A 26,375-nucleotide genomic window follows, 5' to 3' on the forward strand; every position below is an offset into this window, starting at 1 on the left:
CGTGAAGGCAACAAACGTGCGGAGCAACTCTACAAGCTTGTCTGACCACAAAATACTGTTTGATTGATTTTTTTTTTTTTTAAATGTGAACAATTCATTATATTAATTGCTATTGTCATATTTTATTGATAAAATAATAATAATAAATGAGCTAAGGGTGATCAAAATTAATCTGAACAAGTTTCAACACCCATGCAAATATTAGCATTTGAGCCTGAGATAACTAAGTTACTAAGTCAAAAAAATGACTTAATACACTTTTTTACACATTAAACATTAAATACTGATGAGAAACTTCTCAAGGAGAGACTAGGATGATAGATGCAAGTCATGTAACCGCCGACAGATTTTCCTGATCTGTCTTAACTGAGAAGTGGCTGTCTGCTTACAGAGAAAGGTGTGTGTGTGTGTGTTAACATTGCATCGCACTGAAAAAGTAGCAACCTGTCAGATCTCACAGCAAGTTATAAACTCTGAACTATGTACGTTCATAGGTAGCTAACACTATGCAAAAATATCCTGGTTAGAGATGTCAACAGATAACCACCAAGTATATTTTTGACCAATTATGCATGACGGTCTATAGGTTAATTCACATACACACTCCGCTAACGGCTAAACAAACACTGGTGTAAAACCGCCTCCTACACGGAGTGTTGCATTGTGGTTGGTTTGTTGCTAGGCTAGTGAGTGTCTTAAAGTCTGTTTACAGTCAGTGTGTTAGAGTCAGTCAGCACTAAAAGTGTTTTGTTAGTCCAATTTAATTTGCGGTAGTTTCTAAAGGCTTGAGTTATGTGTTTTTCTGCCACAGAGGAAATAAATTTATGACGAGTGAAAATGAGTCCAAAGTGTTTTCTGATGTCACAGGCGGTTGCTAACTGCTGGAAAAAACCACTTTCAAGAGCCTGGTAGGAGAGCTTTACTGGTAAACTTAAAAACACAACGTGTATTAATATTTACACTGTACAGTGTTTAGCCGCTTGTGCTTATCACGTAACGTTAATCGTTAGCTAATCGTTAGCTAACATTAGCTAACGGGTTAACTGTTAATGTTTACGATAACGTCAGTTACACATTCATTTGCGGGACTGGGAGAAATCTAGAGCTACTGTTCATGTCCAGCGTGATGACGGAGACACTGGGAAATGTTGAGTCTGTTTATTTTCTGCGTTGCATGTAGTTTTAAATGGGGAAATCTGCAACTTTCTTTTAAGGGCACAATGGCCAGTTCAAGATGTGCCAAATTGGCCGTGTGGGTAGTTAATTTTAGAAGGGGCATTACGGCCACACTCTGGGGCATTCACAGTACTGGCTGTATATATATATATATATATACATACATATATGTGTGTGTGTGTGTGTGTGTATGTGTATATATATATATATACACACACACACACACACACACATGAATATACAGTACAGACCAAAAGTTTGGACACACCTTCTCATTCAGTGAGTTTCCTTTCTTTTCATGACTATTGACATTGTAGATTCACACTGAAGGCATCAAAACTATGAATTAACACATGTGGAAATATGTACTTAACAAAAAAGTGTAAAACAACTGAAAATACGCCTTATATTCTAGTTTCTTCAAAGTAGCCACCTTTTGCTCTGATTACTGCTTTGCACACACTCTGCATTCTCTTGATGAGCTTCAAGAGGTAGTCACCTGAAATGGTTTTCACTTCACAGGTGTGCCCTGTCAGGTTTAATAAGTGGGATTTCTTGCCTTATAAATGGGGTTGGGACCATCAGTTGTGTTGTGCAGAAGTCAGGTGGATACACAGCTGATAGTCCTACTGAATAGACTGTTAGAATTTGTATTATGGCAAGAAAAAAGCAGCTAAGTAAAGAAAAAAGAGTGGCCATCATTACTTTAAGAACTGAAGGTCAGTCAGTCTGAAAAATTGGGAAAACTTTGAAAGTGTCCCCACGTGCAGTTGCAAAAACCATCAAGCGCTACAAAGAAACTGGCTCACATGAGGACCGCCCCAGGAAAGGAAGACCAAGAGTCACCTCTGCTGCGGAGGATAAGTTCATCCGAGTCACCAGCCTCAGACATCGCAGGTTAACAGCAGCTCAGATTAGAGACCAGGTCAATGCCACACAGAGTTCTAGCAGCAGACACATCTCTAGAACAACTGTTAAGAGGAGACTGTGTGAATCAGGCCTTCATGGTAGAATAGCTGCTAGGAAACCACTGCTAAGGACAGGCAACAAGCAGAAGAGACTTGTTTGGGCTAAAGAACACAAGGAATGGACATTAAACCAGTGGAAATCTGTGCTTTGGTCTGATGAGTCCAAATTTGAGATCTTTGGTTCCAACCACCGTGTCTTTGTGCGACGCAGAAAAGGTGAACGGATGGACTCTACATGCCTGGTTCCCACCGTGAAGCATGGAGGAGGAGGTGTGATGGTGTGGGGGTGCTTTGCTGGTGACACTGTTGGGGATTTATTCCAAATTGAAGGCATACTGATCCAGCATGGCTACCACAGCATCTTGCAGCGGCATGCTATTCCATCCGGTTTGCGTTTAGTTGGACCATCATTTATTTTTCAACAGGACAATGACCCCAAACACACCTCCAGGCTGTGTAAGGGCTATTTGACCAAGAAGGAGAGTGATGGGGTGCTGCGCCAGATGACCTGGCCTCCACAGTCACCGGACCTGAACCCAATCGAGATGGTTTGGGGTGAGCTGGACCGCAGAGTGAAGGCAAAAGGGCCAACAAGTGCTAAGCATCTCTGGGAACTCCTTCAAGACTGTTGGAAGACCATTTCAGGTGACTACCTCTTGAAGCTCATCAAGAGAATGCCAAGAGTGTGCAAAGCAGTAATCAAAGCAAAAGGTGGCTACTTTGAAGAAACTAGAATATAAGACATATTTTCAGTTGTTTCAGACTTTTTTGTTAAGTATATAATTCCACATGTGTTAATTCATAGTTTTGATGCCTTCAGTGTGAATCTACAATTTTCTTAGTCATGAAAATAAAGAAAACTCTTTGAATGAGAAGGTGTGTCCAAACTTTTGGTCTGTACTGTATATATATTGGGGGGGGGGGGGCAAATTAAAGGAAAAACTGGTCCAGGCCTGAATGCTTGACCCCTACAGTGAGGGGATCTGGTGGCTCTGTTATGCTGTGGGGGGCATTTTGCTGGCATGGATTGAGTCCACTTGTCTTCTTAGAGGGAAGAGTCACTGCAAATCAATACAAAGTTGGTCTGAGTCATCACCTTTATCCTATGATGAAACATTCCTATCCTGATGGGAGTGGTCTCTTCCAGGATGACAAGGTCACAGGGCACGAGGGGTCACTGAATGGTTTGATGAGTATGAAAATTATGTGAATAATATGCTACGACCTTCACAATCACCAGATCTCAACCTAACTGAACACCTATAGGAGATTTTGGACTGATGTGTTAGACAGTGCTCTCCACCAACATCATCAAAACACCAGATGAGGGAATATCTTTTAGAAGAATGGTGTTCCTCAGCCTTGGCATTAATTCTACAAGTCTCTGGAACTCTTCTGGAGGGATGAACACCATTTTACCATACATAAAAATATATATAAATATATATACTCTACTGAACGGTAAGACGCTCTGTCTGACAACTGACAGATGGACATTGCCGGTCATATATATTTTTAACAGTCACAGCAAATTGTGTCTGAGATGCATTATAAATAGGTTGAGCTCAAATTAATTCAAACAATCTACTTTTTAGTTTGAATTCATTTAAACTTGACTTTTTGTAAAAGGTGACAGCCCTACAAGTGACACCTTCACATTACACATTGTCATTGTTAATATAAATACAGTATATGAATTGGTGTAGCTTTAACAAATTGTAATTTGAATAAATTTGACAGTCATTACTATTATATATTCAGAAAATGTAAATACTTAAAGTGTCATGTCTAAAATTTAATTATCCCCAGGATCAGGTTTTAGTAGAAATAGGAGAGATGAATGTAACCCTTTGTGCCAGACTACAGTAGACAACAGATATGCTAGTAAAACAAAAGCTAACCTGGAATTGAAGCAGGACTTCAGGACTGTGTTACATCAGCTGTTCGTGAATTCATCACTATGTTTGTGCGTAAATCCTCCCAAAGTAATTAGTAATTACTAACTAGGGCTGGGCGATATGACCAAAATCTCATACCCCGATAAAGGTCATTTCATAACCCAATAACAATACCTATCCTGATATAGCACATTTTAATTCAATGGATAAATAGTTGGTCTGTGCCCCAACCCACCAACCCCCTATCCCTCCAACCCCCTAACCCCCGCGACTATAAATGACAGCAAAACGCAAAACACTGGACGAGTGTTTTAGAGTCTCTGTGTTATAAGCTGCTTCTGTGGACAGAGACACCGAATGCAGGTCAAGTGAGAGGTGGGGAGGCGGCAGAGAGGCGGAGAGGGTGGATGGACTGTTGTGCTCACATGATACCAAATTCATTTCCGCTCATGATAATGTGTGAGAGGAACAGAAATGACTCTACAGCTGACACATCGCTCTGGATTCCACCATATTTCTCTTTTGGTTGTTGCCCTGGAAATGTGCATCTGTGAATATAGGGGCTGGAGCTTCTGAAGGAGCACAAAGGGAGGGGTGCATTTGTTTGGGTGTTGTTCTCCAGAATGACTGACTCTACCTTTAACATTAGACAACATTCAACCTGCAGTTAGTAGTTGTAAATATTTAGTAACAACTCATCTCTATGTAACTTTTCAATTCAGTTCAGTTCAATTCAGTTTTATTTATATATCTATTCAGTTTTATTTATATAGGGCCAAATCATAACAGAAGTTATCTGACATAGAGCAGCTCTAGACCTTGATCTTTATTTTACAGAGACCCAACATTCCCCCATGAGCAGCACGGAAAAACCTCCCCTAAACTAATGACTAGTTTGTAGAGGTGGATCACAAAACTCACGGTTCGGATTGTATCATGGATTTGAGTCACGGATCACGGATCAGCAAAAAACAAAAAAAGGGGGGGGGGACAAAACTTTGTATTCCATATATTCTGTAAAACATTTACAGCAGGGAACTTTTGCCCATGGTCTTAAATGAAAACAACATTCAAGATGTCCAATCGATAAATAAAATCTTAAATATATAAAATATTCAAAGCTCAATTGTTAAATTAAAGTGCAATATGAAGCATGATACCTTCTTCCTTTAAACATTAGGGGTGCACGATTCAGGAAATCTCACGATTCGATTTGATTTCTTGGGGTCACGATTCGATTCGCAATCGATTCGCGATTCAAAACGATTTGCTATTCAAAATCAGTTCTCAATTCAATACATTCATAGATTTGATTCTAGATTGATGTTTTGAGTTACTCTTTCCATTTGACAGCAATACACACTTTTATAGGTCTCAAATAAAAAAGATCAAACTGAATCAAATGTAAACATTTGCTACTCAATGTCAACCTGAGTAAGATTTATGTTCCTTTAGTCCACTTAGTCAACAGGAAACCAAAGCAGCCTGAGACAAAGGGTCAAATGAATACTTAATACAAAAATAAAATGATCGCAAAGATAAACTGCTAAGTGTAAAACCTCAAATACCTTTGAGGTTTGAGGTTCCTCCTTCAATTTTAAAAAATCAAACAAACAATAGCTGCCTGCTACATTTAGCTGCAAAGTGCAAACAAGAACATTGATCACTATTAGCGAGTGATTATTATGGGCTAACCAATTTTGTTTCTTTTTCTTAATTTCTCATGCAGATTACCATCTAATTGATATTTGTATATTTATTACATGAAATTACATGAATATAAAATAATTGGTATTTTATACCGAACAGCTGTTTAAACGTTTGTTTCGCTGCTGCATCTTGTTGGCTCGTTTTTGGCAGTTTGTCATAAGCTTCAAGGAGACTACGGTTTTCATTGAGAGAAAATTAATTTCTCATTGTCGTCCTCAGATAACCAGCTGGCAGCAGACCTGCTGTGCGTTGTGCGTTTAGGCTGTGGGGGTGGAGGGCTGCAGGGGCCGCAGCGAGAAAGTTGAACCAGAATCAACTTTTAGAGAAACGCAACCTGTAACGCTGTACAACCCTGCCATATGACAAAAATATTACTAGGAAGAGGGGAGGACATTTCTCTTTGTTTGATAACGTTAAAAGTAAAGTTAGGCTTTGCTGACGGTGACTCATTATAAAAAGACGCGAGAGAGAAGCAGTGGTCGAGCGAGCTAGAGAGTGAATGAGGAAAGGGAGTGCTGGTAACGTTAGTGAGGAGGCTGCTGAATCAGATCAATAAAACGTTATTTTCTGACTATTTCACAGCGGTTACAAATAAATAAGCCCACAATGGCACAAACCTGCAGAAGTGTGTTTCAGCGCCTGATAACGGCATTAAGCTACTTCTTCCCTTTGAGATAAGAAAATCAAAAATATATCCAAATGATCGCCTTCATAGCCGATGGACCAGGTTGTATTTGTTTTTCTGTCAGGTACTCCATTGCTCGCAGCCTCTCCATGACACACACTTCACTTCCTTCTTGCTCCCGGATTTGGGTCCGGGGCGGCGGCATTGCGGCATCTATGGGATTTAGCAGCTAATTCATGTCAGGAAAAAATGGAAAACAGCGTTGTGGCAAGACTGAAAAATGTGAATCGATTCTTGGAATTTCTGAATCGATTCTGAATCGGCAGAGATAGAATCGCGATTTATGTGAATCGATTTTTTTGTGCACCCCTATTAAACATCGTAGTAAATGAAATAACAGCCTGTGTCCACATCACAAACTTCATAACTTACAAACATGAACACACGTCTCTGCAGTTTAGTTTGTTGAATGAGCCACAAAACTAACATTCACTGGTGAAAAGTACACCGCTAACGTCAGTTAGTAGCTACGTAGCAAATAGATGCTGGTTTGGACGTTGCTCTTCAAAATCCTTGTTAGCGACACACTGTCTGTCCATGACTTGTACTTACAGCAGTTTGTTTACTATATTTTAAATGAGAGATTAAATTTTGCAATTAATCCGCGGTTCACATGCGTGCCGAACCGTGGGGGGTGATCCGTATGGAACACGGATCAACTATGATCCGTTGCACCCCTACTAGTTTGTGTGGTGCAACCAGTTCTAATTTAGTGCTGCGTAAATCTGCACATACTTGCATTATAACAAGGCTAAATTTGAACTTAGGAATAGCTGTTGCAACCAGCTCTTGGTCTCCATAGCATTTCTGTCCTGCCTGCTGTACTGTGTGGATGATTATTATTGCATTCACTGCTCAGCCACCCAGAGCTGTTGACTGCAGTGAGTGTATAAATCACAGTTCAACACTCACATTTTACTGGTGTGAAAAGCAGAGGGGAGACTTGAAAAATGCTGCAGGGAGAATCAGACGCCTCACCCCTATTTTGCATTTTGAATGTTTTATGACCTCATGTTTTATTAACTCAGAGAAATGCAACCACGGGTAATATCAGGACATCTTATAAACCAAAACTTTGTATGATAGGTTCATTTAGTGTGATATAAAGGCATCTGTTTGTTGATTAATACATTTTTAACGTACATGATGTGAGGGACTCTAAAAAACACACACAGTGGGATGGGGATGTTGGTGTGGATGGGGTTGGTAGTCCTCCCAAGTTTTTCTTGGTTACAAGAGTATAAAATCCCTTGTTGCCTAAATACTGTTAGACAACAAACCTTGCCATGTATGTGCTACATCACTAAGTATGTGCTCAGATTCATTAGCAGGACAAAGAAAAAGGGAAAGCTGTGTATTAATCAGATCATTTGACAGGAGTAGAGCACAGTCTTGAACCAGCGATATACTGGTTCATCATATAAAAGGCCTCTGCACTCTAGTGCCATTCCTGTCATTTACTTACTAGAGCACTAACATTTCAATCAGTGACCTTTCTCAAAGCATCTTATCTACTCTGCAGTGTGGCAGCTATTACTAATTGCATTTTCTCTGAGTCAATGACAATGAGCACAGACATCACAAGACTGTTTCCTCGCTGATATCCTCTTTAACATCTACACCATTTCCTTCAAAGCATTGGTCAGTTGGCCTTTCTCGTCTCCAGTGCTGCAGCAGCCTCCTACAGCTCTGCTGCTAATTCATGATGAGAGGCAGAGCAAATGGAGCAGAGACAGCATCGGCACTGCATATCAGCAACCTCCACATAAAATGGAAATGATGCAGATGAAATAAGGCTTTGTAAGTCAGAACCTAATAATAGACTCTCTCTACCTTCCTTCTTGGGGATTGCACACCCACACCACTTTAGGGGTGGTACACACTACTTTCTGACACTGACACTGAAACAGAGTCACAAAGTAGCACAAAGAAATAATCCAGATCTTTTTTTTTTTTTTTTTGGTGAGACAATATTTCATATTGTGATATACTCTATGCGGTGTCCTGTGATATGTTATCAGTACCATGGTACTAGTTTCATTATATAGTGTTTTGATGCAAAGACAGATGTTGTTTCTGCAGTTTGACATCTTAAAGCTGCAACAGATTTATCAGACCACTTGGCGGCAGCAGAACAAGCTGTAAACATAACATTGACATATTATGATCTTATAACGTTGTTATATTCATTTTCACATAGTGTGATGTTCTAGGCTCAGGGATAAAATCATTCAGAAACAGTTTGACAGGGTGTTTTCACACTTGGTCCCTTTCAGCCCTCCAAACAAACCGAGCGATTAGTCAGCATTTTTGGTCCATATGAAACGAACCATACTCAGACTTCCTCGGGAGTTGGTCTGAGCACGGTTTGCTTCAAGTCAGTGTTGTGGTTTGCTTAACCTGTGCATTGTGAACACAAAGTTCGCAAGCTTCACTTCGCCCTTTGCCGTTGTATTTTAACACTCTTTTTGTAGACAGATCACATGCTATTGCACTGGGACGCAAGAAAAAACCAATAGATGGAACCATGGCCACTGGTAACGCCAGTAAGACTAGTGGATGAGAGGTAGTTTGGTCTGAGGAAGAAACTACTGCACTTCCTCAGATATGGAACGAAGAACACATCAAACGACAACTGTCTACAATGCACAAAAAGGCTAAGGTATTCCTCCAATTTTCAATTCATATGAAAGCGAGGGCCTTCATTAGGACTGCACTGCAGTGCAGCATTAAAGTAAAAGAACTATGTCAAAAGTACTTTAGCACACGCAATAAAATGAGAAAAAGTAGAGAAACCTCTGACATAAAAGACACATGCCCCTTTTATGACGAACTGGACAGTATTCTGTATGAAGGTGCCTTTGCCAACCTTAAAAATGTCATTGAAGGGGCAAGCGTGAGTGCATGCAGAGTGATGAAGGTATGGTAATGCTAGTTATCGCACTCTCTCTCTCTCTCTCTGTCTCTCTCCCCCCCTCGACCCAATTGTAATTAAACTACTTTTATTGGCATGAAGTACAATTCATTATGTCAAAGATTTTGTGATTGTCAAGGATGATGGTAAAAGTAATAAATGAATAGCAAATAAATAATAACAGTAGGCTAATAAAAATACAGTTTTCTCAACCCCCCCTGTTTTTCCCTCTTTCTCTCTCTCTCTGTCTCACACACACACGGTCGTATTTGTTAATGATAATGCAGAAGTAGGCCCACTGTATTGTGTTACAGTATCATTTAACTTTCTACTGCAGAGAAATGGAGTGCAGTGTTGGTGAAGATGGAGAAGGGGCAGCAAGCATTTCAAACACTTCAGATCCTCCACGTGAAGTGAGGAGCAAACTACCTGCTAAAACCAAAGCCAACACCGGTTGTCCTAAAGCTAGCACTCTCAAGAAGAGCAGTCTGAAGGAGTTCACCACCGTAATATCATCAGTGATAGAACAACAAGGGCGAGACCATGAGCTGTTCATTCTTAAGGAAGACAAACGTTGATGCAGAGAGATGGAATTAGACCGAGAGCCCTATAAACTCCAAATTGAAATGGAAGAAAGAAGCCGACAAGTGCAGGTGGAGAGTGATCAGGCCATTATCATCCAAGTGATGTTCACTGTTGCTTCTGTTCACAGTGCACCAGCCTTGCATGCACATCCCTACCCTAACCTAATGGTCTCTCACAGCTATCTACCAGAAGAACCCTCATTTTACAGTATTACCCCCAGACCACAGCCAAACACTATGGCTTCACGCTATGATCTAGATGCCTCTGTGCTCAGTGCTAATGAACAGCCACTCTCATCTACATTAGCTGCATAAGTTCAACTACATTTTCAAATACATTTCAGCCATAGCCATACGTTCAAGGTTTCCATGTTCCATTGTTGTTAGTGGAAGAAGCATTTTCTTTTGGCTACCTTATGACTAATGAGCATTAATACTTATTAGCCTATTAGCCTTTTTTTGTTCTTTTATGAACAATGCACTGATGATGCAACCTGATGACTGATGAGTGGAAATTATGATCAGCCAGTTAGCCCTTTTGTCTTTTTTTGTAAACACTGATGACTCACAAGTTTCCTTTTATAAACGAGGCACTTTTTTTATTTTTGGCTCTTTGCTCACAACAATTTTAGTGTATCACCTGGCTTCTACATCTTATGGCTATGTGCCTACTCGCTGTTTACTGATAAAGTTGAAGTAAGGCAAATCTGTGTTGGTAACAACTCAAAAGACCTACGATGGTTTACATTTTACATTGCAATGTAGCAATAAAGTATGTTACAACAAGGTTTTGAAAGAGGTGTTTCTTTTATCCAATACAGTAGTAGACAAAACAAGTGCACAGAACTGCATAGCCTGAACTATCTAGGAAGGTCGTAATCCTTGTGTTTAAACATTTCATAACAAAATAACACAAACAAAATTCAAATGTCTGCATTAATTTTGTTCTGTATTTTAGACCTACTGAGAAAAGGCAGAGCAGCTTGGGCCGGTATCATTTCAGAGTTGAGCAAAATACTGAGTCAATGCCCTGCAAGTGTCATGTCCAGTGGCATGGTCAGGGATAGGTCCTTCCTCTTCCATGTCCACCTCTCAGCCACATTTTCCAGAAGATGTGCCTCCATCTCTTCCCCCCTGCTTTTACATATGTTGTGTAATATGCAACAAGCTGTCACCACCTGATTAATAATCTTGACATTGTGATCATTTATTTTGAGTAAGCAACACCAGCAAGCTTTAAGTCTGCCAAAATCCCCTTCGACACACATTCTTGCAAGACTCAGTTTGTAATTAAACTGTTGCTGGTCTTGTGTTATGCCCTGTCCATCAGGATATGGTTTCTGGACCCACGGCACCAGTGGATATGCTGCATCAGCTATTATTGATAAGGGAACACTAACCCCCTGGAATTCCTCAGTCCATCCTTTCTGGAAAAGTATAGAGTTTGCAAACACTCTTGCATCATGTACTTTTAGTAGTTTATCTACTACAGCCTGCAGTATTACTGAATAATGGCCCTTACAATTGTAATAATCTGCTTTGTTGACTTGTGGAGCTATGTTGGGCATGTGTGTGCCATCAATAGCACAAGTACACTGGGGAAAACCCCATTTATACCTAAATCCATTAACAATATCCCTTAAATCAGTCCCTCTTAGGGTTTTGATGAATGTGACTTCAGTACACGTGCAATGGTGGAGACTGTATCTTGGGTTATCATGCAGGCAGTGGAGAGGCCTATACCGAAGAGGTGTGAGATAGAACGGTATTCTGTGTTAGTGGAGAGCCTCCATAATGTAACAGCAACACAGTGGTCCACTGTCAAAGGTATCCTGTATTGAGTCTATGCCGCTAAAGTCTCAAGTGCTGGCAGGAGTAGAGGATGAGTCCCTGCCCTTTCTGAAATTCCAGGCACATGTGATCTCCCACCAAAGTGAGACCTTGGTTTTGTCCAGCATGATCTGTTAACATAAATAGAGTGAGCATCTGAGTCAAACTTAATTGTCAAGTTAACATGCCTGTTTGACACAAAGAACGCCACCAAAAAGAGCTAATGTTTGAAGCATAGTTTTTATACTTCTGTTAATTACCATTGGGATGTCGATAGTGGTGGTATGAGAATTAGCTAGGTGTGCAAAAAGAATTGAGTCCTTTTTCTGTTGGTCCACTTTTTAGTCCACTTTAAGGGGACTGAGTTTGGTTTGTTTAAAAAGGGCTAAATGTAAAACACTCATCATTTGTCCACCACAGAGAGCACTGTAAAATGTCCTGCTCACTACATATTTCTGTCCCAATTTGATTTATTTATGGGTTTAAGAGGTTTTTCTCAAAAAAATGTGTTTATGTTAGAAAAGAATATCAACCAATACATCTGTACATCATTTTTTTCAGATATCTATGTTGGTCGGGCTTTAATTGTGGGCGAAACATTATGATTGTATCATATTGTGGGCGACTTGTTGACTCACAGACTTTGTTGTAATATTGATGAATGGACATTAGCTGAGGCAACACTCAAGAGCATATCTGGAGTAACATAGAGACAAGGGTCACTACTACTCTCTTCATTCATTAGCGCATGAAGGGCTGTGTGGTCCTTCTCAAACACAGTGTTAGTGTTGTACCCTGTCATGCTGACGTAATGATATCAAGTTGTTGCTTTTTGATGAACTATGTCAGTCTAGTGTAGTGAAGGATCACTGGTGAGTTTAAATCAGGAAGAATCAGGTCAAAAGGGGCCTTTTGAAGTTAATGTTTGCTGTGTGACAAAATCAATTCAACTCAAGGGCCACTTACTAGCTTTTTGGGGCTCTCACCCCTCATCACGGTCTTCATCAGCCAGTGGAGCTGGCACTGGTGTCATCATCACCTAATTATAATGTGTTATATATGGAGGGAGATGGTACCCTCTGTCTCTTGTGTTAGATGTGAATGTTTTCCTTGGTCATTGGTGGTGATTCATTTCTTGTAGTATGTGTATACAGTGTGTTTTCGACAACTGGCTGTGAATCCCATGGTGACATTACAGACTTGCTGCCCTGACCGAGTCAGAAGGGTGCAGGATGGGAGGATGCAGAGAGCTGAAAAGACAATGAAGAGGGAAATGGGCAGAGTAGATCAATAAAAACTGTCTCACTCATAGGCATAGTAAATGCACATGACTGGACATCCCAAGAAACACAGTAATGTCACAGTGGCCTGTAAGTGAGTAGACAGTTTCTTTGCCTAGAAAGCTGTGTATGTTGTAGTGTGTATGTTTTCTTCTTTACATACAGTTATACTAGAAAATTATGCCAGGGTTCACTGTAATATTTCTTGATCGTACTATTATTTAGTTCATTTTTGTTGTGACATTATTTTGTGAGGATCCCCTGGAGCCTCCTCAGGGAACGATGGGCACTCTGTCATGGAGTAGTTCAACATTTTGGGAATGTTGAACTGTTTGCTTGATTTATTATTTGCTTTCCCTCTGAAGAGGGAGATGTTCAGATGGATATCATCTCATGTCTGTGTGTTCAGTACAGAGCTGGAGTCAGGACAAAGTTAGCCTGGCTTAGCATAAAGACTAGAAGCAGAATAAAATAGTTAGCCTTCCTCTGTCCAAAGTTCAAAAATACAGCTACCACTGTCTCACCTGTGTGTTCAGCACACACACGGAGGGCTCAGCCCCACCTGTGGTGAACAGCAGAGAGAAGAGCGAGCATAGATAAAAGCAAAACACAGCAGAGATTGTCAGACTGAACTTAAATTAAACAAGTGCACATAAATTTGGTAAATATCATAAATAAAGAAAGTGTCTACTGTGATTTGCTATCATTTTTGGTTGCTGTCTCGCTGCTTCTCTGCTCTCTCTCAGCATGGGCAGGGCTGAGCCCTCCGTGTGTGTAGCGCAGCAGAGGAGAGAGACAGCGGTGGAGAGTTGACGACAACTAAACTCATTATGTTGCTGTAAGTGCAATAAAAGTTTTGCAAGTAAAAAGCCAAGAAGAGTCATTTATCAATGTAATCCGCGCAAAAGATGGACAGACATAAAGAGTATGATTTGCGTCACAACCAAATAAACAATAGAGCATAATATGAAACAATAGACGTTTTTCTATTGTCACGCAATATATATCGTCATATTGCACACAGAAGAACCGGACAGATAAATAAACTGCAGAACCTCAAACCTTTTTTCTATTCTATCTAACAGTTCTTAAAAGGCAGACCTTGATATTTGCATATGCATTGAGAGAGAGAAACACCTTTTTAAAATTATCAGAGGTGCAAAGATTAATTTCCCACTTAAAAGAAACATTTCCTCACATCTAGAAAAGTCATAAATGGTGCCAAAGCAGCTCCAAAGATTGAACGATTTACGATACAAATAATATCGATGTGAAAATCTCTCTTTCACCCTGACTCTCCCATCAACACTTTTATGGTAGATGGTAAAGGGCACACAGTGACAGCCATGGAGGTGGAATTGGGAGAACACCGCTGCCCCCTGGAGAGGTCACCTCCACATCTGCCATCCCACAAAGAGCAATTACCCATCCGTTTCCATGACAACCAGCATTCCTGCCACTGCCTGTGTTCTGACAGTGAGAGAGAGGGGAGAGGAAGTGTAACAATCTGCCAATCAACACCATGCCTAGAAAACAGTAACATCTTTTTATGTTTGCTGCTGAGCTAAGTACATGTCACCACATGATGGTGCTCTGTCAGAGGAGATCAACGTTGAGATGCAACAAATCTCAATGTGAGATGTGAAATGGCATGCCTAAACATCAGTAGAGCTGTATTATAAGCTGCCACAATTCACACCTGTATTATAATAATAATAATAATATGATAATAATCAGAAGTCTTCATATAAATACAACAGGAGAATTATACTTAAGTGGACCACAAATCATAAAACGTAGGACATCGAGTGGCCTTCTATATTAACCTGGTCTCCTGACAATTAGAATTATATGCGACTAATTTGCAGCATCAAGTATTTATTGAAAGAAACATAATGCTGTAGAGATTGTTTTTTATCAGCTTGGGGAAACTGTTAATAAACATATCTGCAAAGTCACTAAATATTGATATGTAACATATCTGCAATTATTTTTCCTTTTTCCTTTCCTTATTGTAGGAAAAAAAGTTTGTTTCCCTACAATAAGGTATTGAAGTAGGGATGGCTGAAAAAATGTATTTCTTCTATGATTCTGAATTGATTCACAAATGCCGGAAATGTGTTTTTGTAATAAAGAAACAAAAAGTTGGAACTCAACTCTGGAGGTGGTGCAGCACCTGGACGGTGTACAGCAAGCACTGTACAAGTTATCTTGTAGTTCAGCTTCAAAAGAGGGAAACCTTAGGGCACATTGGATTTGTTAGCCTAATTATTAGCTTTGTGATACAAAGTTGAGTGTTTAGTGAATACTTGGTACCCCATCACTCAGAGACCGACCATGACCATTAGTGGAGTGGAGCAGCAAACTCCAGCACTAACAAACGAGAGTGGCTGACCAACATACACTGACACTGCAGCACTTCGACTACAAAACATCAACCTGTGAAGAAAATAAGTGGCTTCATCTTCTGTTTCATGTCCTGCAACCCTGCAGCTGTACAGAGTTTTAGATAATGATGGCTTCTCCCCAGTACAGTGCAGCAGAGATGCTGCTCTCTACTGCTGGAGACACATCATTAGTAAAAACACAGTGCATTAGTGGCCTCTTCACTGCAGAACACACACACCAATTTACTGTGCGTTGGTTGGTAAATGACTGTTGGCTTTCATCGTTTTCATACAGGCAGAAGACTGGAAGGTGCTTCCAAATGAATGTTCACTTTTTGAAATATAAAATCTGTGTACTCTCACTTTTCTCTGCTTTTTTGTTTGTCAGACAGACCTTCATCAAGATCAGTTAGTTTACATGCCAGTTAGGTTTCCTGCAGTTCAGTGGACTAAATACTGCCCCCTCTCTATTTATTTAGTGGACAATCGATTCTGAGTTGATTCCCGAAGACACGTAGCTTAAAGCTAGTTTTGTTTTTATGGTTATGTTTTGGCAATTTAAAGCTCTTGGTTAAGGAAAGGGAAAGTTCATGGTCTTGGTTTAATACTGAAATTTCAATATGGACTTGAAGCATAACATGATCTGTTGACTCCTGCAATATTTCATCCAAACCAGTTTCTTTCCTTTACCTTAAAGTCCCCCTCCAATCAAAAATATGTTTTTCATCTTGTTCCTACGATTCGATGTTTGAGCTTCACTGTGCAGAATGATGTATGTGCAGAGTTTGACACTGACACTAACTTTCACACTTGTCTGCTGAAAGTGGAAAATTTCTCTGTGGTCATTGAAAGTCCAATTTTAAGGGTGACATCACAACTACTTTGCTCACATTTTGAAAGTCTGAAAAGTCTGTAATTCTGATTGAATGATTTCAAGATCTGGAAAAGTATGGAAGTTAGGGTGAACACACATTATGATTGTTGATTGAAATATGAAAAATATGATTTGCCCATAATGACTGCTATTACTACCGTAAGGACTGGTCGGACCTAGTTGGACTGAGTGTGTTCTAGTCTGGGTTACTTATTTTCTGATCCAGTCACTGCCCATCATTCTCATTAACATTGATTTAAACATGTGTGTATATAGCTAGAATCTGGACATTGTCATCACATGTGCAAATTAAAGAAATAATAATAAACCAAAAACAATAAGCAAAAGACAAAGTGCAATGTGTTGTGAGTTCTTTATCCACTTTGCCAGGTAGCACAACAAGACAATGATAACTTGATGTTATTACTCTTTGGAGCCATTTCTAAACACACTAATGTAACCAAACTCTTAATGATAAAGGAACATGTCACCCAGTGCAGTTGTGTGGCTCACTGACATGCTTTTAAGAGTTTTTGGACAACAACAAAGGTCTACAGCACTGAGGAATAAGATGCATCAGGCTTTGAATACACACACAATACTTGTTAATAGATCACGTCATTGTTGGTTTGACTCCAAACATGAGATTTGCTGATGTATGGAGATTTTTCTCTTACTAATATGAATGTCTCAAAACACAATATATAGTATAAACTGTATAATATATATACAGATTGATCATTACATAAACCTGAAAATGATTGTAGTGTAAAAAAGTAAATGTAAGTAATTCAATTCAATTCAATTTTATTTATATAGCGCCAAATTACAACAAAAGTCATCTCAGGGCATTTTTCACATGGAGCAGGTCTAGACCATAATCTTTAATTTACAGAGAGAGAGACCCAACAATTCCCCCATGAGCAGCACTTGGCGACAGCGGTAAGGAAAACCCCCCCCTTTAACAGGAAGAAACCTCAAGCAGAACCCGGTTTTAGGTGGGCGGCCATCTGCTTTGACCGGTTGGGTTGAGAGAGAGAGAAGAAGGTGGGGGAGTGGGGACACAGAGAATCAAAAAAATACATAATTGTTAGTGTAAATTAGGCTGCAAACAAATCTCACACTGGCTGCTTGTGTTAGCAGACACTTTCATTTCATCACTATCCAAAGGTCACATCTGAATAATAACAGCTCCTGTGTGAACTTTTTTTTTTTTTTTCTAGTACGCCATTGCATTTTTGAGTGGTTTAGGATGTTCAAAAACTCATGAAAATTGGCACACATGTAGGAACTGGTGAAAATTGCAAAATTCTGTAGTGACTGGGCTTGGGTGTTGCCAATGGGCTCCACAGCACCCCCAAACGCAGGGCCATTTTTGAACAAAGTTTCTTTGATGTGTATGAAATTTGGTGGGTTCATTGTTCTTGTCATTCTCGAAATAATACATATTTTTTCAATTCTGGATTTTGTGCATCTATTTTCATTTTACGAACATGTTTGAGGCCTTTAGGATGTGTGAAAACTCATGAAACTTTGTACCTTCCAACCTTCCAAAGGAGAAACTGCACTGAGGAAGCTAAGAGAAGAGTTATTTTGTGAAGATAAGAAGAGAAATGAAGGGGTCCTTGTTGATGGTATTCTCTCTCTCTCTCTCTCTCTCTCTCTCTCTCTCTCTCTCTCTCTCTCTCTCTCTCTCTCTCTCTCTCTCTATCCCTCTCTCTCACTCTCTCTCTCTGTCCATGAACTGGTGTGATGGTGGTACGACGACGTTTGCAGTGGCCTCTTCTAGTTCTGACTATGCAGTATCTTTGTCAATGTATACGTCTACATTTGTGTCATCGTGTGGAGTGCAAGGGAAATATGTCTATGATCGTCAGTTTGTTTTGGACATTCATAACACAAGAAATACTGGCTGGGAGCTAAATCAGCTGAGTGTTCTTGGTCTGCTATGCCCAGTGGGCCCAAAGAAGACCAAGGCCTTGCCTGGAGCTGCACTGGAGAGGAAACATCGAAAGTAGTGCGACAGGATGTGGAGGCAGGGCAAGCATGGAGGAGTGCAAGCTAGGCTTACTGTTAACCCATACAAACCGGCAGTTCCAACAATCATGCTGCCCAATGTTCTCTGGACAGCAAAATGGATTATACAACTCCTCCATCAGTGTCGGTCACTCGTTGACATGCAAGAGCTGTCTACATCCAACTGAGACATGTACTTTCTTTATCCTTTCTGTTACACTGCTGTGGGCTGGGAGGAACAGCATTTTGTTTTTTTGTGTATGCAAATACACAAGAAAATGACAATAAACTAAATCTAGAATCTTGAATCTTGAACTTTACATGGTGTGGTCTACGCATGATATACAGCAACATGACGTATAATTAGTGGGTGTTCTCTAGCGCCACAGGGTGGACACAGGAAGTTATAGTCATTTCCTACATGCAAAATGTATTTCCATGTCAGTTGCCTTCTAGTAAATGTATTGCTGCATTAATATTTCACTTATGTAGTATTGCCTACATGCAACAAGAATTGAGGCCTAATGACACATAGTTCACCAAATGTATACACATTATCTAATAGGTCATATCCAGCACCATGTACTGCACACCAAAAATAATATTTTACCTATTCAAACAGTTTCAGATAATCCTGAAAATTAAGAGCCATGTATATAGATCTACAGTAGTGATAGCACAGTTGTTGCTCCTTCCAACGTGTGCAAGGTGCGAAGGTCTGTTAATTTACATTGTTTTCTTGTCTCTCTGTTGAAGGTGGGCTGATCTTCCTCCCTGTGTGTGCCGAGAGAAGCCACCAAATACTTTTATATTACTGCTGCTAATAAGACCAATACAAGTTCAGTGCTATCTGATACAAGACGGTGAGTGAGTGCCCAGCAAACTTTCATTTAATGATACGGTCATATGAAAAGGTAGCACTTTACATTACTGCTTGGTAACAACAAGATAATCACAGGATGACATTTTGTAACAACAATATAATATCTGGTTCATGTCATGTTAATTACAGAAATATCAACATGGTGATACGTTAGTAATCATGACAAGAATTATTGATTGAATCTCTGTAATAGGACAATAATGGTGCAAAACCAAAAAGGTAATTAAGGGTGAAAACAATTATGAAATTAGATGAAAGTACAGGATTATCAAATTAAAGTTTTGGTGGGAAACAAAGAAGTGACAAACTAGAAGGCATGTAATGGATCCAATAACAACATTTAACAAGAACTTTGGAACATCATACAGAAATATAAACTTCAGAGAGAAAGAGGAGTGCTGAGCTGCTTTGCATATGATGATGTTGGAATTGGTCATTGAGTCCGTATTTTGTGCCTTTGAGTTCCTTTAATTTGCTTTTAATGAGCTGTGTTTGAAATATTCCTGTTTGGCGATGATCGGTTGGGGTGATTTGTTAGTGCAAGAACCAAGACGGTGAACACAGTGGAAAGTGATCTGATTTACGGTGTTGGGTGGGAGTTTGATTCGGGTTTTCATGAAGTCCTTTATCAGTATTTCAGGATTGTCAGATGGGTGTTTGGGGATACTGGAAAAGAGGTTGCCGTGCATGCTTCTGGTTTGAATGATCAATATGGTTTCTTTCATTGGTTTGTTTTCTTTTATCGCCGAGTCCATTTTTTCTCTGAGTGTTTTGACAGAGGTTTGGGGGGAGTTGTTGGGACTGTTCTAATTATTCAATGTATTTGCGGGCGAATTCCAGGCTTGAGCGAAGCTCTTTTATGTCTTCATGAAGTTAAACCAGTAAGTCAAGTTTTTTATTGATGGATTGTGCGACACTGACCTCGATTTCTGTTATCTATAGATCGTCTGTATCTGTGGATGATGTCTTCTCCCTTTTACAAGGCTGTGCCGTATCTTGCTGAGGGGTGCCAGGAGTTTTATCTATTTTGTACTGGTTGTAATGGTGGTTGATGAATGCTTCCAGGTCTGCTCCTGTGCTCCTCCAGTGCATGAAAAAATGCATTTACGGTTGTGGTTTACAGACTGAGATGTGGGTTACTTTGTTGTTAGTAATAGAAAGAAAAGTATCCAAAAGAAGTCAAATAGTCAAGGATCCGTTTGTTTTTCTCAGTGACCTGACTCACCTCCTTGCGTAACATCTCATGATACTCCTAGAGCATGCAACAGTCTGTTGATAACTGTTGAAATTAAATTCTGATTAAATCTTACATAGTGCATCTCTAAAGCCTGGCGCCACCAGCATTTAAAATAGCTAAGAGCTCTGTGATTTGCTCTTGCAGTGGTGAAGTAAATCTGCACAAATCTTTCAACTTTGGTGAACTCTAATTTGTGCCATCAACCAGTAACAAATTGTCTTGACAGTGCTAATCTTTAAGGGAATGGAGAGCTTGATAGTTGAAAACAGATGAAATGATCATAAACCCATTAGCCATGTTGCACTATGCACTCTGCTCATGTCACCAAGTATCCAGTACCACCTACTTTTCATCTGTGCAAGAACACAGAGAAGAATTTTTCTGTGCCTGTTTCTGACCAGAAACTTAAAAGTGGGTCATCTTATGGATTGTATAGGATAGGTAAAAATAAGCCTTGGGCTTCAGCCCATTCCTTTTTCAGTCACTGATGATGTGAATCTTTATTGTGTGAAATGGATTAGTGTAAACATGTATGAAGATGTTTTTCTCAGTTGCATACCCGCACAAATTGTTAAGTTTTATTCCTTATAATGTATGACAAATAAAATATTCATTCATTCATTCAAAAAAAAAGTGCATTTCTGTCATATCTCTCCCTCTTTGTTTACTCAGATTTCCCCCTTTCTGTCTTCTTCTTTCAGTCTCTTCCCAGCAGCCCTTGTTTGCCCTGGCATATTAGAGGCTCCTGCTGATGATGGACTACTAAAACCATTCTCTGACATCGTTGGACCAACCAGAACCATGAACCCCCAGGAGACGGAGCTTGGCCAGGAGGTGATGGAGGAGGCTGACGCTCCCTCTCGCCATCGCCACAACAACCACAGCAGCCGATCTCGTAACCACAGCAACCAGGAAAAACGCTACAGACGCTGTGAGACCCCGGCAGGAGGAGGTGCTGGCAGCAGAGCCAGGGGACCTCCGCAGCGCAGGCCACAGGAGGAGCAAGACATGCAGATGCAACATGGAGCTCAGTCTCCACAGTCTCTGCAGCCCCATCCCATTCCCCGAGCCGCAGTGACACGTTACCGCAGACAGGGCGACAGTGAGGCCCGCATCAGAGCCCAGCAGCAGAGGCACAGACAGAGACAGCAGAGAGAAGCAGAGAGAGCACAACACTTAGCACAGCAACAGGAGAAGCAACACCACACAGACATGACCCACGAGGATGAACGAGAGAGGGACGATTCAGTGCTGGCCCGCTCAGCAAGCACTGAGAGCGGTTTCCATACCCACACAGACCGGGCTGAGGGAGATGACGGCCTGGTGATGATGTCTCTGGAACCCGAGGGGCAGCCAGAGGCAGAGGACGAGGCTGGGAACTATGAAGTCCAGCTACGGCCCGAGGCAGAGGGGTACACTGAGAGCGCTGAGGCTGAACAGCAACATCTCCATCCACATCCTAACTATCCTCCTCAGCCCCCACCCCTGCCACATGAGCCTCTACCTGACATCCAAAACCCCCAGAGACAGGATGATGCCGAGGAGATGCTGAACACTGGCTATTCCAACTATGTCTACACTCAACCATTCGGCCACTCTGGAGGAAGGGGTGACGTCTCAGCTGGTCAGAGCTTGGAGAGTTTAGATGCAGGACTTGCAGACGAAGCATATTCTGAGCCATATGACATTTACTCACTCTCTGAGCATGTTTATGAGGAGATCTGTGATGCTCCCACGTCAGTTTCTTCTGCTGCAGATGGGGCTGAGGACACAGAGTCTCTCCAGCAGAGGAGGGCTGGCTTTCATCTGTTAGAGGGCCAGGTGGGAGGTGGAGACTACCATCAGCAGGAGGCGGTGGGCTCCCGTCTTCGCCACTACGACGAACGCTCAGACGGCGAGTCAGACAGTCCAGAGAAAGAGGCTGAGTTCGCACCGTACCCACGTGCCGACAGCTGTGACCAGGAGGAGGACATTAACAACATTGTGGCCGATGTGAAAGAAAGCCTTAGCTCTCAGAGTCTCCAGCGTGCTGCGGAAGACACCATTGATGAAGAAAATGAACTACCGCAGGGAGAAGAAAAATCCCAACCTGAGTCCCAAACTGACTCTGACAAAAACCACAAAGCTGCCAACCGAGGGAAGCCAGCCAGAAAACAGGCTGTCAGCCCTTCAGAAGAGCCGGTGGCAGTGAGGAACAGTCAGGAGAAGCGGGACGCTATATCTCTGGCCATCAAGGACATTAAGGAGGCCATAGAGGAGGTTAAGACCCGAACGGTGAGATCTCCTTACACACCTGATGAGCCCAAGGAGCCCATTTGGGTAATGAGACATGACCTGAGCCCCACTGCTGAGTGTGACCTGCAACCAACACTGGGGGGAGATGTAAGTACAGAAATTCAGATTATTATTGATTGATTTGTATTGGGTAAGGTGACGCCAGTCCTCCCATTCATTTGAATGGGGGTAATGCGTTTCGGCTGCAGCCATTTTGGCCACTGCGGCACCGCACCGGACTGCGGCCGGAAAATTGAGCCAGAGTCAACTTTTCACACCCACAACCCCACACACCTCCACTCAGCCCTGCGGCTGAACGCTGCACCGCCTGATTCGGTCTGAATATGGCCTAACACACAAGATGTTATGAGGTGAACTGAAAGGTATGCTGACATGTCGACTACACAAGTACACAGTCACACTGTGGCTGAAGACATCCTGTGTAGATTCTGATGCAGGGCTGCTGACATGCTGCTTTCATTACGCAGCCTGTGTAGACATGGTGTTATACAGTAATTGTCTGGGACAGTACTCACAGTACATTTTAATCTATTATCTATATTTTGCTGCCCTTCCCTGGATTAATTTGCAGATGAACACACAGAACATCAAGACATTTTAAATTATGTGTAGTGTCCGTGCTTTTAGATTTTTCATTTTTTCCTTTTTAGAGAATATAAATGGTTGATTTACACAAATTACAAAAAAGAAAAGAAAAAAAACCCCACATTTCCCTGGTATCTAACCATGCACATTGTTCAGTTTTATTTGCCCAGAATTGAGATATCTGTCTCTGAGATGGTGTACTGTCTCTATTTAAAGCTACTTTTTTTTCCAAAGAAATGGATCTTATGAAAACTGTTAACGCTGTGTTTTTCATTGTTGTGAACAACACAAATTAAATTCCATTATTCTCCATTGTATTGAGTTGGAGGCACAACCATTTTCTGCTTTTATCAGGTATATCCCTGATGAGGGTTGAAGAGAATGAAACATTGGAAACCAATAAATATTCCAGCAGTAAGCGTGACAGTCTGCTGGAGTTTTCTAATTTTTATTATTCAAGTTTTGCTTTCCTCTGATGCACCTGTCATATATTCAGGTGTACAGAGACTTGTTCAATTTATTGAGGCTGTAACAGAAATCTCAGAGACATACAGTATATCTCAAAGCCTGGACAAATGAAACCTATACCACAGTATGTGTGTAGTTAAATACCATTAGAGTTAAAGAACAAGGCTGGCGATTTTCTATATTTTTCTTATTGTCAACATCTCATGTGCAGAGCCAAACTAACAATCAACTGTTTGTTGTCCAAAAACTATTACAAACATGTCAGTGAGCCACACCGCTGCAGTTTGACATGTTGCTTGGCCCTAAAGAATGTGGGCACGGGTTCAAAAGAGTAATAACAGCGATTACATTTTGAATCTCTTTCTTCTCTCTCAGAACTACTCTCTGAGAGAGATAAGCAGTATGTACACACAAATCTGTGCTTAAACCATACGTACAAACGTTTTAAGCTAAATTTCCGGGATTCATCAATATGTTCTTACCTGAATTTGTTCTTACTCTGCAAACAAATTTAAAACTGCCTTAGACCATGTGTATGCACAAATCATAAACGTCTCACAGCCTTAAGAAATGATACAGTCAATATTTATTCAATGTAAACAGAATATTACAACCACAATTATTAAAAAATGATTGGACCAAAGATACAACATTTAAAAGTGTGAAATTGCTAATAATACACATTACAGTAGTGTCCCCTTAGTGTGGACACAGTGTGGATGGTGTTGCTGTTAAAAATATGAACGTGATCATCAGGGATTTGAGTGCTAGGAGCCTGCGCCCTGGTAGAGCTTCCATTATAGCAACACCGTTGCCATGTCTGAATATTTTTGAAAACCACACACAAACACTTGTGAAAGCAAGCAAATGAATGAAATTCAAGAATATGAATGAAATCAATTTGCAGTATCGTACCTAGCATTATCTTTTTGAAGTGTACAGTAGTTCAATGCAGAGACAGAACACGTTTATTCAGTCCTTTATACAGACTCTTTTTGTGTGCTTTTACATGCTATATTGATTTCTCTGCATTTCTGAGTGTGGCAGTCCATGGGCTAATGAACAACACATTGTTTTCAAAGACAACAGAAACTGACATATGCTTCTTTCTATGTCCCTCTTTGTGTGTAGAGTAAATACTACTACAAAGATAGTCATTTCCGTGAAGATGCCAACAATAGCTGGCATGAAGCCTGCTACACAGTCTGTAAACCCCACAGAGAGAAAGAATAGGAGATTTGTGTTAGCACAAGAATGAGCGACTGTTTGAAATATTAACCAAATGAAGTCACTCAAGAAGAAAAGCATCCTCATTAGGATCTTGCACTGACTCCATTCATTTTGTACAGCCTAACCCTAACCCTAACCCTAACCAACTCATGCCTAACCCTAACCTTAACCTAACCTGAATTCACCTTAACCAGGACCTCAGAAATGACATTTTGCCACATTAGGACTGCGCTTTGGTCCCCATGAGGAGTATAGGTCCCAATAAGGTTTGTGTTTATATCAGAAACAGTCCCAATAAGGATAGAAAAATGCATACACACACACACACACACACTACTGGTTCCAAGAAAACAGACCATATTGAAGTGAATATCACCACCTATCACCATTCAGCTCTTGTTAGCTAATTTTACTTCTTACATCTTTTTGCAAAAGAAAGTAATACACTATCAACATTAGGTTTATTAATAATGTAACATTAGGCACTAAACACACAAAATAGAACATTGTCATCTTTATATGGGAGCCAAAGGCTGTGAGAAACAATAAAAAATGGTAAGCTCATGAGACAAATATGCCATCAGTAACTGATAAATGACACCTCTCAGATGAGAAAAACAATTTATCTCAAGATCCATAGAATTCAATAGAAACTGGACATAAAATACTGGACAGCAAATGCAAAATAATTATTTGGGCTTTTTCTTTTCAAATAGGGGAGAGGGGAAGATTGGACAGTGTCAAATCCAAACTGGAAATAATCTTCATAACCTTAAATGAAAATAATCATACAGAAAATGTTTTAAAAAATCTATCAATGAAGACTCAAATGAGAGAAAGAATCACTTGCTATTGAGAAAATATGGAGTAAATAGACATATCAGGCCAATGTTTTTTAAAACAATGAAGACAAATGCAAAACAGTTGAAACAACTGTTTTAAACACAGATTATATGTTACCCTGTATGTATGTTATATTAGCCTGTCACATGTTGGGCTGACATCACATATCACCAGTGGTTCCCAAATTGAAGGCCAGCCAAGGGGTCTCAAGTTGATTAATTTTCCTCTAATCTTTTCTTTTTTATTGTGAAATATGAGATTATTTAACAATTCAGGCCCCCAAGGGTAACAATACTTTATTATACCCTATTTAGCATTAATAAGCAGTGTACAAACATTAAATACATGGTTTATAACATACTATAATGTAGCTGTTAGCAGTTATAAGTGTCTATTAATGTATTAGTCAACAACAACTCCTCCTGTGGGCACCCATAAGTGAATGCTGCTGTATAAACAGATAATGAATGACAGCTGTAATAATGTAAAATGTCATCAAAGGAGAAGTTTTA

The 26,375-nt window shown here is 40.4% G+C and overlaps 1 protein-coding gene across 2 annotated transcripts in view; it reads left to right on the forward strand.

The window, feature by feature from the left end:
- apba1a (amyloid beta (A4) precursor protein-binding, family A, member 1a) overlaps nucleotides 1-26,375 on the forward strand; it is an 82,284-nt gene that overhangs the window by 21,444 nt on the left and 34,465 nt on the right. For both annotated transcript variants that reach the window (XM_042420721.1, XM_042420722.1), the window contains exons 2-3: nucleotides 19,079-19,185; nucleotides 21,144-22,824. In XM_042420721.1, the coding sequence (XP_042276655.1) occupies nucleotides 21,244-22,824 (1,581 nt within the window). In that variant the 5' untranslated portion in view covers nucleotides 19,079-19,185; nucleotides 21,144-21,243. The remainder of the gene's footprint in view (nucleotides 1-19,078; nucleotides 19,186-21,143; nucleotides 22,825-26,375) is intronic.

This window comes from Thunnus maccoyii, chromosome 9 (genome assembly GCF_910596095.1).
Source record: "Thunnus maccoyii chromosome 9, fThuMac1.1, whole genome shotgun sequence".
Classification (NCBI taxonomy): Eukaryota; Metazoa; Chordata; class Actinopteri; order Scombriformes; family Scombridae; genus Thunnus; species Thunnus maccoyii.